Source organism: Notothenia coriiceps, unplaced genomic scaffold (genome assembly GCF_000735185.1).
Source record: "Notothenia coriiceps isolate Sejong01 unplaced genomic scaffold, NC01 NC01_scaffold00003312, whole genome shotgun sequence".
NCBI lineage: Eukaryota > Metazoa > Chordata > Actinopteri > Perciformes > Nototheniidae > Notothenia > Notothenia coriiceps.
The window spans coordinates 160,151-173,467 of NW_011336013.1; the positions used below are offsets into that span (position 1 = coordinate 160,151).

The 13,317-nt window shown below is 40.4% G+C and overlaps 2 protein-coding genes across 3 annotated transcripts in view; both read right to left on the reverse strand.

Moving 5' to 3' along the window:
• Nucleotides 1-5,323, reverse strand: part of LOC104941310 (ankyrin repeat and IBR domain-containing protein 1-like) — a 48,037-nt gene extending 42,714 nt beyond the window's left edge. The window contains 2 exon segments of the mRNA XM_010766396.1: nucleotides 2,509-2,793; nucleotides 4,948-5,323. Of these exon segments, the coding sequence (XP_010764698.1) occupies nucleotides 2,509-2,696 (188 nt within the window). The 5' untranslated portion in view covers nucleotides 2,697-2,793; nucleotides 4,948-5,323.
• A 636-nt stretch (nucleotides 5,324-5,959) lies between these two features.
• LOC104941307 (eomesodermin-like) lies at nucleotides 5,960-10,956 on the reverse strand. 2 transcript variants are annotated; one of them, XM_010766393.1, is made up of 7 exons: nucleotides 10,798-10,956; nucleotides 8,969-9,588; nucleotides 8,654-8,808; nucleotides 8,308-8,429; nucleotides 7,843-8,001; nucleotides 7,514-7,575; nucleotides 5,960-7,266 (listed from the first exon to the last, which is right to left on the reverse strand). In XM_010766393.1, exons 2-7 carry the CDS (start codon nucleotides 9,568-9,570, stop codon nucleotides 6,480-6,482), a joined length of 1,887 nt encoding a protein of 628 aa, XP_010764695.1. In that variant the 5' UTR covers nucleotides 9,571-9,588; nucleotides 10,798-10,956; the 3' UTR covers nucleotides 5,960-6,479. The 2 variants fall into 2 exon arrangements, with proteins under 2 accessions (XP_010764695.1, XP_010764694.1); XM_010766392.1 differs by having other exon boundaries at nucleotides 5,960-7,314.
• Between the last annotated feature and the right edge of the window lie 2,361 nt (nucleotides 10,957-13,317).

A 13,317-nucleotide genomic window follows, 5' to 3' on the forward strand; every position in this document is an offset into this window, starting at 1 on the left:
CCTAGCCCGTCGTTTTTTTCCACTAGCCAGCTGTGATGGGATGTAATAATCGCGAAATACTAAGATCGGACCATTACTGAAAATATCAGATACTGAATGACTGCGCGGTATTACGATTTGGCACCTCCCCCGTTTACAATTATCCACTCGGGTTAATATGGGTCACCACCAGGCGGCGCGCGATTGCTCGGCGATCCCCGATCGAGGTTCGGCCGCAGCGCCGCCTCGATCGCGGTGCACGCCGAGGCAATCCAAAGTTCCGCTACCTCAGGCAGCAAATATTGACCTCTTAAGTGCCTTATGTTCCCGTTTGCGGTCTGAAGGCCAACGCCGGGACACATCATAATCGATTTATTTAGACTACAACTGTGTTTCCGACTAATGTCGGACTTTGGTGAGCGGTCGTTAACAAGACGAATACAGTAGTCCCGAATGACTAGAAGCAAGAATTACACACTTACTGTTCGTAATTTTCCTTATGTGTGATTTGATTTTGACAATTTGCCGATACCAATTTTTCCCGATCCGATCTTTATGCAATGCATTAAGAGAAAAAAAGCAAAAAAGCATTCAAGTTGTCCCTTAAGGTTATTTTTTTATTTAATTTAGGATATTCTATCCTAACATGGATATAGCTTCTTTTTTTCTACAGCAGCATTGGATCAGTTCAGTTGTGCAGCATTGGATCAAACAAAATAAAGCTTATCAGTACTCGTTAGCTTACTGCTACAATTAGACACTGCGCCCTGCCCACTCTGTTGTCAGATTTGAGAGAAATAAGCAACCAGGTCTATGAAAACAAGCCCCAAAGAAGCAACACATAGATGATGTTGTGTAATTTGAAACCAAAACTAAGGCCTCAGGATGACTTTAAGACTTGAACATGGTCATTTTGTTTTGTAACATTGAATACAAAATTTAAAAAAAAGTATTTAAAAATGTCTTTTAAAAAAAAATCCCGATCCCCGATTTTTTCCCTCCCGATTCCGAACTTTTGAAAATCACGTGATCGGCTCCGATCCCCGATCACGTGATCGCATCAGCTCTACTAAAATGTATTTGTATGTATAAAGGGTTACGTCCTTAGCTGGCTAATAAGTAACAAGCTAAGCTACCAAGCACACAAACACCTGCGAACGGGTAACATGTATAATATTATCATTTTAGACTTCTTGGAAGTTCTGTTAGTACATTCAAGCGCACAGCACGACATTTTAATTGTCTGGTATTTGTAACAATATTCCCTAAAAGGCACAATCGCCACGAACACGGCTAAAGCTAAAGGGTCAAGTACAGTACTATGACTAACTAACGTTGTAGCCTCTATGGTTGTAGCCTAGCAGAGTGGACAAGTTGCTGTTAGCTGACAGTGAGGCATGTACATGTCCATCAAAGTGACCACGCCCTAATTTATGCAAAAACGTTAAGACCTAATATAAATAAAAGGGTCGTGTTAGAAAACAATTCACTCACAGATTCATAATCATGAAGGTGGAATCTAACTATATTCATAATAATATTTATTGCATCCACGGGTAGAAACATGTTTTTTTCTGCTGTAAAGTTGGGCATTTTAACATGGGGGTCTATGGAAATTGCACCTTTCTGCAGTCAGTCCCTAGCGGCCCATGTATGAACTGCAGTGTGTTGCACTTCCGTATTGGCGTCCCGGCTGTTCCCCAGAGTTTGCCGCTTGGTGTGAAAGCAAAATCCCAGGAACTATCGGAACTATTCCTGGGAAAGGTACTTCGGTGTGAAAGCGCCTATTGTGCTTCCATCAAAGTAACCTAATATGTTTTACGATTATAACCCTATATTGCTATATGTTTGGAAGCCTACCTGTGGCCCTGTACATTTTTGCATAGTAAAGAGGAAAACATTTGCATTAGAGTCTCAGCATTTCTGTGCTTGACGTGGAATAATCAGAATATCCCTTTATCCATCCATCAAGTCGTATAGTTTGGCTCCACTTCAGTGTGCATTTACCTGCTGACAGTATGAAACCCCTTGTCATTTCTTTACAGTCAGGTAGGAATGCAAAATTCAGCAAGCCTCCCATTAGTGGGGAAACAAAAAAAAAATAACTCATGCAAGGTTGTTAGCTTGTTGGATGGGAGGCTTGTTGAGCCCCATCCTATTTCATCCCAGCGTGTTGCATTCCTGAGAGCTCCTAACAGATGGCTATGGGGTGAGACAGATGGGACAGAGACGTATGGAGACAAAACATGAAAAATGTTCTCTTACGATGCAGCAAAACCGTAATAGATCAGATCAGCTGATCAGCAGCAAAGTGCTAAAAAATAAGTGATGTACTCAAAAGGACACTTTATATCTGTAATACTCTGAATTATGTCAAAGAATATAGAGCACAACAAATTAGCCCCTCATCCATCAACCCTTGAATTTCCATTTCTCACAGCCAGTCAAAAATATGACAATCTAAATGTGTACAATATGTCAGTTTGCCCATGTATTTGTTTGATAATTGTATTTGGACCACATCCTTACCTGAGTAGGCGTGTCATGGCGTGCCGGGCAGCATAGTGCAGTGGAGTGTTGTGCTGGTAGGACTCTCCGTATGTGGAGTTTGGATCCAGAGCCTCCTTGAACTGCGGGTTGCTCTCATACAGATGGCAGGCCAGCATCTCATCCCCATTGATGAGAGCCTTACGGAACTTTGTCGCTATGTTTCCCATCTCTTCCTCTACCGTAGGTTCAAGGTGGGACTGACGCAGCAGCCTCTCCAGTCGTCTTCAACCTGTTCACGTCCAATAGGACAGCATACTGAATGTCCTAAAGAAAAGAACAAAAACAGTAAGGTCCGAGTCCTAAAAGTCCTAAAGAACGATGAGTATTAATCACTTCCACTGCCTCAGAATCACAAGAACAAGTTGCATCTCCAAGGTTGCTCATGCTTCTGTGCCACAAGCCCCTGTGTCAGCATCCCCACAGCACTGTAAACCACCTCCTTGTGTTCGCCTTTTATTTTTTTGTTTTGAATTACTAAACATAGGGCCAACAAAGCTCACACAGAGAGAAGGACAAGACTTCCTCTTGCAATCACCGGGAGCTTCCGCCTCTCCATGCCAATACTGCCCATCCCACTGAGGCAAGGAGCCATTGTGGAGCAAGATATCCTCAGCTGAAGAACAACACGCAGCGAGTCAGCAATACGCTTCCACCAGAGCACCATATGGTCATGACTGTTCGGGCAATGTGAAGCTTTTATGTATTTTTGGTGTTCTACAGTACAAATCAACAGAACACAAGCATCCCCTTCAGCATGATATATTCTACCTAATGATAATAGGAATTCATACTGATTTCTTATCACCATGCAAAGCCTTCTGCCCAATGACGCTTTGATGTTACTTAAGTGCACAATAGAAGGAAAAAATGCTTCCCGAGAACACCTACAAAGTATACATACACAACTCTCTTTAGGTTAGTAACAATCACAAAGGAAACCATTAGCGATTTTTGACATTCCTATTGCAGGACAATTGATTATTTTTCCCGCAGCTTATGTAAACAGAGTAAAGAGTGTGGATAACTTTACTCACAATGGTGGAATCCTTCTTTAAACAACATCAGTGTGTGTGTGTGTGTGTGTGTGTGTGTGTGTGTGTGTGTGTGTGTGTGTGTGTGTGTGTGTGTGTGTGTGTGTGTGTGTGTGTGTGTGTGTGTGTGTGTGTGTGTCATTTCCCAGGCATAGTGTTACTCACTGTAATTTAAGGATCGATTACATCACACTCTAACAACATAATAATATATAAAGGCTTGGAAAAAATAACATATCATGCATTCAACGTGTAGGGCTAATTACTTAGTTTTTTATAGGTGCATTTGCAGATAATTTGTTTATACATTAAAAATATTATACATTTTCCATCAAGTTTCTCAAAGTCAAAGTGTTTTATTTAAATTTCCTGTGACTCAATTCAAAACCCACATTTTCAGTTTTTTAAAACTTATTTAGAGAGGTCTGGTTTAATTGTAATAACACTTTCGGGAGATGTTATCTGTGATGCCATGTGACTTACATAATGTGTTTTGGACAAAACAAATATATAAACTAGGGTTAATATGTGTTAATACATTGCCATTTTAGTATATGACATCATCTTCAGCCATCCTTGCAATAGGAACTGTTCATTCATATAACTTAAACACCTAACTTACAAACACCACTAACACAAGTATAAGTCACTAAAACAAAAGTTATAACAAGGTTACTTGTTATATGTGCCAAGCTTGTGCCATGACATCATAAAGACTCACAGTAAGATTAACAAAACATGTCCCACCTAGGGGAACACTTGAAAGCACCTGATCTTTGAACACAGTTATAAAACCTCATAGATGGCAACACAGATAAGGTAACTCTACAAATAACTAATTACATATCTGACAATTGAGACAACCCATGCTCCATGACAGCGCCCACAAGCACCTAACAATAGCTATAAAACATAACCAGCTAAGGACATGAAATTCATGAACATGACATTAATGTAACAGTGTGTCTGCGTAGTGCCACTTGTCACTAAAGTCCTCCATGCAGGCCTTTCCCCATGTTGTGTAGTGTTTACCATTTTCGCTAGCTCTAACCGACGGCAGCCTGTTGTGTTAATGAACAGTCCGTGATAACGCGTTGTTACAATTCTGGTTAATGACAACAACAACCAGTCAACTGACCTTAGATAACGTTAGCTGCAAACCATTCCGTTTGTTGAAAGGGCTTTTTTCAACCACAATACACAGTATTCCTCGCTAGCTGGATGTTAATCATAAACATAAAAACATCATGACGCCAATGTCTGCGTTGGCTAACGTCAGTGCATACGATAGCGGACCTGCTAGCAAGCTAACTGCACTGCTAGCCAACTTAGCTAGCACAGTTGATAAACTCACAGTAAACAATGAGTAACAAGTATTCAGACTTACACAGATGGTACATCTCGCCGTGGTAGACCTTATCTTGTGGATTAGCGGTCACTCGCTAGCACAATGAACAGAGGCTTTTCTTGTTAGTGAGGTAATCCATAAAAAATTTGTGCACGAAGCAATGATGTTGTTCCTGTCAACTCTTCGTTGACTCTCTGCTGGCTGCTACGGGTTGCCAGGTTTCAGCACAAGCCCCAAAACAGGCGGGGATGGAGATGGCTCGTTTTCCGGACAGATTAAACTATGAACGATAAGCACACTGAGGCTATTAATTGAGTTTTACACCCTCAACTTACACTGTCGAAGTACTTAGGAAAGACTATGAGAAGCAGTATTCCAAAAAGTGCATGCTTTTTGTGTTAGTTCGTTCTTTCGGAAGCCCATTGTGTCCTTTTCCTGTTTATCACAAAGGCTCAGAATCAGAAGCCAGTTGCTTTCAGATGAGTCAAATATAGGCTGCGGGTTGCAATATACAGAAAAGACATGAGATATTAAAAAGAAAAGAAAAAAAGTGGAACAAATTAAAATCCTCCATTGTTCAACTGTAGACTATAGTTTTAGAATAGATTGAAATTGAGAAATAACCGAATTTTAATGTTGAATTCACTAAGGGGCCTGTCAAATCAACAGGCTGTATTGATTGATTTTTGTAGCTGTGATTACAATAAAATGCCACTAGAGTGCGACAGAGTCCACGAAAACAAATCATGCTTTTCAAATGGGCATGAAGTTGTGCTTTGTATCACTTCAACCACCAGGACCTAATTGAACTTGATTTGGGGCTATGCATTTGTTAAAACATTTGACAAAAAATATATACCAGCCTCATTGGTTAAATTAATTTAATTGGATTTATACACAATCACACTCCTTTGCATGTGCCGCTTCTTTATGTGCAATAAACCAATTTAAATGTAGATTTTGTTTATTCATGTTTTAAACAAATGTGTATAATACCCCATAATACATAAAGGATGTTGTATTCAAACAGACACAATGAACCATTCATATACTCAGTAGAACACATATGCCTTTTATTATCAAATATCCGAACATTGTAATGAAGGTACAGAATATTATCTTCACATTTTATGAGTGCACGAATGTCATATTCACAGGCCTCCAATAAATAATTTGTAAAAACATATCATCAGTGTAAAGGCAGATACAGTAATGAATGCACACTGAGAAACCTAAAAAATGCTTTGGCACTTTCAAAACTTAAAATACAGAGTTACATAAATGAGGTGGAGATAAAATATATTGTTCAGGTAAACAGAAGGACAGAACACGCTAACACGGGATGCTTATTGTGCCTCCCATGCCCTTTAACCTTTTACTGTATGTCATATGAACTTTTTCTGTCTTACCACAAAAGGAAAAAAATATATATATATTATCACAACATGTATCACTACCGAGACAGATTCTGACTCTCCACATATGAAAAGCAAAATATTATCTATTCTCATTTAAGGTGGCAGATGAAGAACAGCCACAATGAGAGACAAAACATTTCAGAGAGAAACATTTCAAGGGTTTGTGTAAAAGGAATAGTAAGCTGCCATGCCTTTGGATGAGGGGGCGTCTTTGATATAGGAGCTACTGTTGATGGCAGCAGAGGCCAAGTCCTCACACTTGATGTCAGAGCTTGAGTCCTCTGTGATGGGGCCATTGAGAGACAAGCGCCTTCGTTTGCAAGCCGTTGAGTATGAATCTGCCTTGTCTAAGGACAGAGCTGATGGCTGAGTCTCTGTCCAGGAGGAGATCAGGCTTGCACTGCCGTTCACCTCCTCTTCTATCTGTGCTTTCACTTTGTCTAAGTCTTCTGGAAAACCAGTGGTGGTGCTGGGCCTAGGGGACCAAGGCAGGCTTGGAGAAACCTTCCTCTGGTATGCTGCTCGGGACCCCCAGCCTGCAGACATCGTGGTGAAGGGAGAGTCTGGGTAGTAGCTGAGAGCGTGGGATGTTTGCATGGATAGGGATTTGATACCATAGGGAAGCAGGGAGCTTGAGTATTCCCCGTCATAGGGTGTCAGGTCTAGCTTGTTGCTGGTGCTAGTGCCGTTTCCCCCTTGCTGCATGGAGGTGACAAACCACCTCTGCGAAGTGGCGTCCTCTGCCTGAGGTGAGAGGAGGCTGTTTGTCTGCGGCACCGCTCTCTCGCTGTTGTAGTAGCGATTCTGAGGGAGGTTATTGACAAATTGGTCCTGGAAGAGGGGCTGCATGGCGTACCGGGCCCCAGGGACAATCTGGTGTGCACGGGGAGAGCTGGTAGGAGATGGTGTGAGGCGGTCGTTCTCTGGGGCTGCGTACATCCTGGAAAATATATGTACGTATGAACTTGAGGTCAAGGAAGGGCAGTGTCTGGGTAAAAAAAACATCTTTCAAAATGAGTTGGCAAACTCCCATGAAACAACAAAAATTAAGTTGGCAAATTCAAGAAACCATTTACAACAGAGTTTGACGCAATAAAAAACTGAAAGCCCTATGTTCTACAAATTGAATTTTTATATTCAGTTTGTAACTGTTCAACAATGTGTGACAATAAAGTAAAAATACTCACGAATCGTAATTGTCTCTGAATCCTTTGGCAAAGGGGTTGTGATCAATTTTCAGCTGTGTGATCTATAACAAAGCAAAATGGAAGGATACAATTAATATTTATATGTGAAGATCAGCAGAGAAAAATATATAAAAAGCATCATGCAGTTACATTTCTACACAGAAACATAATGTTAACATTAGAAAATGTCATCTAATGTTGAATTGTAATGGGAATTTACAAATACACTGATAGAGCAGAACAAATATTGTTGTAAAACAGGGATTTTAGTCGAAGCATTAATAACTTTCTATAGAAATACACAGAAGTGTGTTTGTTTTAATACTTACATCAGTGTTCTGGTAGGCAGTCACAGCTATAAACTGGTTCTCTGGGAAGGTAAAGCTCTGAGTCTTCCCCTCACTGCTGATGTCCTCCACCCCGTCCTCCGTCACCTCCACAATGTGCAGCCTGGGCTGGTACTTATGCAGCGATTGCAGGACAACCATCTGCATGTAAACACCATACAATCCATTACAATAACCAATATATAATCTACAAATGGTTTGGCCTAAATACGCAAATTAATTTTCTTCCAAACACAAATAATGACGTTTAAAAAAAAAGTTTTTCATAGTTTTAAAATACACCCGAGTGTGCTATGGTTTTTTTCTCCAAATTACATAGTTTGCATGCACCGCATTCTTAATAGATATTTGTTTTACTTTAAGATGTATTAAAATACATTTCAAAACTAATTATTTTAATATTCGGGAGGGAATTTTATTTCTATTTTTTTAATTTATTTGCCATACCTGTGAAGTATTGATATTTGTTCCTTTGTTGTTCGTGAGTTTTAGTTTGCTGAAGGAGATCTCTTGTCTCATCCAGTGTGCCCCGGTGTTTGGAGACTCTGGGTGGATGTACACTTTGTTTCCTGAAATAAATAAATAAATAAAGAGAAAGAGAACCATAAGTTGCTGAATTATTGTTTTTTTAATACGTGATTTTGCACACCTTATTTGAAAACTACTTGAAAAGGTTGAATAAAATTCTTTTTTTTAATAATTGAAACAAGATAGTTAGCCCTTAATGTATAACCCAACACGAACATCAATTCAACATCGAACTAAAGGAAATGTTGAAAAACAGTTTCAGTACCTTGGCTGCTGTTGTCTGCCTTCCCACAGGTCACCCACTTGCCACCCTGAAATCTCCAGTGGTTAGGGTCCGCCAGCACCACCTCCACAAACACGTTGTAGTGCGCCGTCAGGTTGAGGCCAGCTATGTTAAAACTGAGAAACGGAAACATCCGTCTGCAGACACACAGCAAAATACAACAAATTACAGAAAGTTTTAGCATAACAAAAACATCTCCTTGTTTCATAGCAAATACAGATATAATTAACGAATAGACACAGCACTAAATCCCAATGAAAATCACTAAAGATACACCCTCCTGACCCTCCATCTCACCTGCCCTGCTTGGTGATTATCATCTCGGTCTGGTGCCGGTGGAACTTGAGCCACATCGGCCGGTTGCAGAGGTAAACCTGGGCCCTCATCCCCGGGCCTGTGGTGGGTAGATTCAGGTTGCTCAGAGCCGAGCCAGAGCTGGTGTAGGGCGGGTAGAGGCAGCCGGGGCTCTGCCCGAGCTGGTAAGCCGGGCTGAAGTGACTGCGGCCGGAGGAGGGGGGAAACCCCGCGGGAGGCAGCACGGAGCCCAGATGGAGAGATGAGGGGTACCTGGTGGCGCTGGACGGGGTGTACACCGTCCCACTGGGGGTGTAAGGGATAAAAGAGCAGGGACTCGGTGTTTCTGGACTTTGTTTAGAAACAGTAGAATGGAGGTAGTATGAACGGTCTGCACCCATCCCGTGCTCTGTGTATCTGCTGCCAGCCGCCGGGTCCTCCGCCTCTACAGCCGGAGACTTGCGCCTGTCCCCCGCTGCTTCCTTAGAGGAGAAGCTGCTGCTCTCCCCTTCACCGCCGAGCATGACTGATTTGTTGCCTTTTATTAGAGATGAGTTGCTTACTTCGATCCCAGATGAGATGGTTCTTTTTTCCAAGAGTCTCATGCGAGCATCCACACCAGTCTGAAGACAGAAACATGACATGCAGCAGCCCATGAAGTTAGTGGGGTCGGTTACCTGGTTTACCATAACTTGAAAGGTCTTAAACTGGCGCCATAATAAGCATAGACGAACAAATAGTAATCCGTCTTCAAAGGAAAGTCATTATCACTTCTTCCTGCAGTGATTCAGGGTGTGGTCCTGAAGTATCAAAACTTGAACTGATCATTTTATTGTCTATAACAAATCACTGACTTTAAAATAGCCTACGTCATATTTACCAGAGACCTCCGTTTCTATTTTTCCTTTAGTTATTTGTCTTTTTTTATAAATCTGATGAAAATTGTTGATATAATTCAAGGTAATAAAATAAGCTGCCGTGGCCACTAAAGTCTATAGTTCAAATACAACCATAACAAATAGCCTATATGTAGCCTAAGCTAACTAACTAACGGACCAAATCAAAAATAAATTATGATACTTCAGGTGGTTAACCTCCGAGATTTTCGAGATTTCTCGTTAATCTTACGACAAATAAGATTTTGGTGGACTAACTTTGTAATATAAATCTGAAGTGAAAGCTCGCGTCCGATTCTTGAAATTAGTGCAACATTTTAAATGTTCAATTTGAACCGCAAACATTGTAGTAACTCAAATTTTTCTTATAGGCTAATGGCTTTTCATATTTTACAAGGGAATCACACATAATTACGAAACGCTATCAGATCTGTATTTATTATTTTATCAACACACAAATAAATGTAAAAATGTAGCGACTTTCTAGATAATTGACAGGATGCTGTTAATCCTAAATAATTATTCAGAGATAATGAATTTGCATTTATTCAATTCTGAAACAACTCTGTGTCCCAACGGGATACCCAACGTGAAATAGACAAATAGCCAATTATGTTTCCGTTTGAAGAAACCTGTGATGTTGGTTCGATCAGACAGTTCGGCGTGTGAAAACGAGAAAAAAAAAAAAAAAGTAGAATATCCTATCCAAATAAAATAAAATAGGCCTATACGTTAAAAGAAAAATGTGTATACAATAAAATGTGGCTCAATTGCCTGTAAATCATTTCAAATTATTTAAGGTGTATTTTGGAGCGATTACAGTTCCATGTATATTCTATTTCAATTTTTTAAATGATCAAGTGTTTAATCGAAGTGTCATGCATTCAAAGGTAGGCCTACTCATTTTTATCTAAAAATACAAATATATAAACTTACCAAGGGAAAATGCCTCCTGTTTTCGTTCAAGCGAATAATTTCAGCGATAAAAACTTAGGCAACATCAATGCGCGAAGTAGCCTTCTCATCTGAGTCCATAGCAGCACAGGACAGCATGTTGGAGTAAAAGTAAAGCCTGAGTCATGGGGAGGAGGAGGAGGATGCTCTGATAGGAGAGGCGCTCTCTCTGTGTGGCCATAACGCACAGATAGCAGCCTATTATCAGATTCTCCTCTGATCTCCAGGGAGGGGCATCACATCACTGCCAGGGTGTATACGAGTGAGGCTCTTCCCCAATTCATCCGTCTCGTCCTACTCACATATACCAACAAAAACTCTCCCTTCAGGGCTTAGATAGTTCCTTTAGGGGCCTGTAGTGCAAAGTGTATGATGAAATATACAACATTTTCTATAAAGTCTCAAATTGAAATAAATCCAGTTTTATGTTCATATATCTGGAAGGTGGTGCTGATCTGGCCACAATTAAGAATATTATATAGTATATATAATTGAAAATATATAGATAATATATATATATATATATATCTTAAAAATAGCCTAAAAAAAGCCCCAAATCAGAATAAGAGTTGCTGCTGATACACTTCAAGGTAACTTTTAGAGATATAAAGTATTGTTGCTGAACTTGTTACTTTGCATCTCGCGGATTTTTCCATAACGGTCTGAAAAGAGTGAAAACTTAGTGTAAAGAATACACAAATACATGTTATTTTAAATATCTGCCACTATACAAACCTGTGGCTCTCTTGGTTTTTTCTTTGGTTCATCCCCAAGGTACACTGCTGATGATGAATGCTGCCGAACTGTTTCCCCAATATACACATACCTCTGTCACAAAAGCACAAAGAATTCACAGATCATTTGGGAGCTATAGGGACTCATATCTCTATTTCAAAGGGAACCAAATTCAGACTCCAAATGATGCTGTATTACTGTGTGAATGGGGCACTTAAAGCCAGCTCTCCTCAACACCAGACGATGCTCAGCTGCTGCTGCGTTCTTAGGAAAGTTTACATGACAATGACAGTGAGAGGATTATTGAAGCAGGTCACCACCTCTGAAATAAACACATTGAACATCAAACAAGACAAATCAACTATTTGGGTAAACTGTTTGAACAGCAAACAATCTAAAGCTAACATCTCTGCTGATTGCACTGATAAACTCATTGAGTTGTTTATTTCAGGAAGTCATGAATATATAGTGAGAATTCACAGAACTAACTGTGCACAAGAAGTATAACTTTTTCCCCTGGTTCCCCTACACACTGCTTGAGAGGATCTTTGTACTCTTATTCTTAGATCATTTACTATTTGTATCTTACATGTGAATTTTACCAATTGTTCACTCTTATCTTAATTTTATTGAAACCCAAGCATGTTACCTCTCTTTATTACTTTAGCTTTGTCTTTCTTTATCTAGCAAATGACCCATCTGACACAAAAACACATATGGTCAAATGCATGGATGGTAAAAACCAGTTAGTCAGCAGTGTGAACGTGTCAAGTGCTGAAAAGTTCCTATACGTTTCTGTTTGTCCCTGCAGTGCAGAGGCTCCCACACTCTCACACATTTTCTGCATTCACTCGCCTTCAGAGATATCTTAAAGGTCCCCCCTCCACTCAAAATGTGTCTATTGATACTGCACTTGGATGGTGTGCAGTGTGCAGTTTCACGCTGTTTGAACATTCATCTAATGATAGGGGGAAACTTATGTGCCCACCTTAAATCTGAAGATGGAGAACTGGTTAATACATGCCTGATTGTGACATCAAAAGAGTGGAGCCAGTCCAATATGCCAATTTACAGCAGCATGAAAGCTCCAGTACACACTGTGAATGCATTTTTAGTGTAAATGATTGTATATGTTGAAATAACCAATATATGTTCATATACTTTGGATTTGTCATGATTAACACAGGGTATGCAATTTTTTTTATAATTTGGTCAAACTTCTTTGTGTAAAAAAACAGAGCTTTTATTCAAACTAAAGCATTTAATCTGTCTTAAAACTTGTCCAAGGATCTTAAAAATCAATTTCCAGCATTTTATTGATTTTATTCTGGGCATAAGGGCAGAATAAAGCTCTCTGTGATGTAAAACAATATCAAGATCTAGATTAAAAATCCATAACTTTTCACCACAGATGTAACAAAAATCCTTTATGCGAATATGCTATTTGGTTATCATGAGTGTATTGGTCAGCCTGTCTGCATGATGGCCTCACTTGTGTCTGTGTCACGCTCGATGAGCAGCTTTCCCTAGCTGTGCCTGCTTTTTGACACGTCTAAAGGGCTGTTTCTGACATCTTGCCATCCTGCTGCCCCCCCTCCCACAGTGCTCATGCCAGGCAGGAGGAAAAAGCTGGTGACCTGGCCATAGCCGCCCTGCCCTGGGCCACTGCCGCCCTGCTGGCAGCAGAAGGTCTGTTGGTCTGAAGCCATGCCAGGAACTCTGCCCGCCGCAGCTTGTGATGTCACGACAGACACGCTCTCACACCAG

What these genes read in the sequence shown, in the direction of transcription:
- LOC104941307 (XM_010766392.1), bottom strand. Translation starts at nt 9,570, where the DNA reads ATGAGACTCTTGGAAAAAAGAACCATCTCATCTGGGATCGAAGTAAGC. An exon ending in GGCAGACAACAGCAGCCAAG is followed by an intron (nt 8,430 to 8,653) that starts GTACTGAAACTG and finishes TATTTATTTCAG; the next exon opens with GAAACAAAGTGTACATCCAC. An exon ending in TTCAGAGACAATTACGATTC is followed by an intron (nt 7,315 to 7,513) that starts GTGAGTATTTTT and finishes TTTTTTACCCAG; the next exon opens with ACACTGCCCTTCCTTGACCT.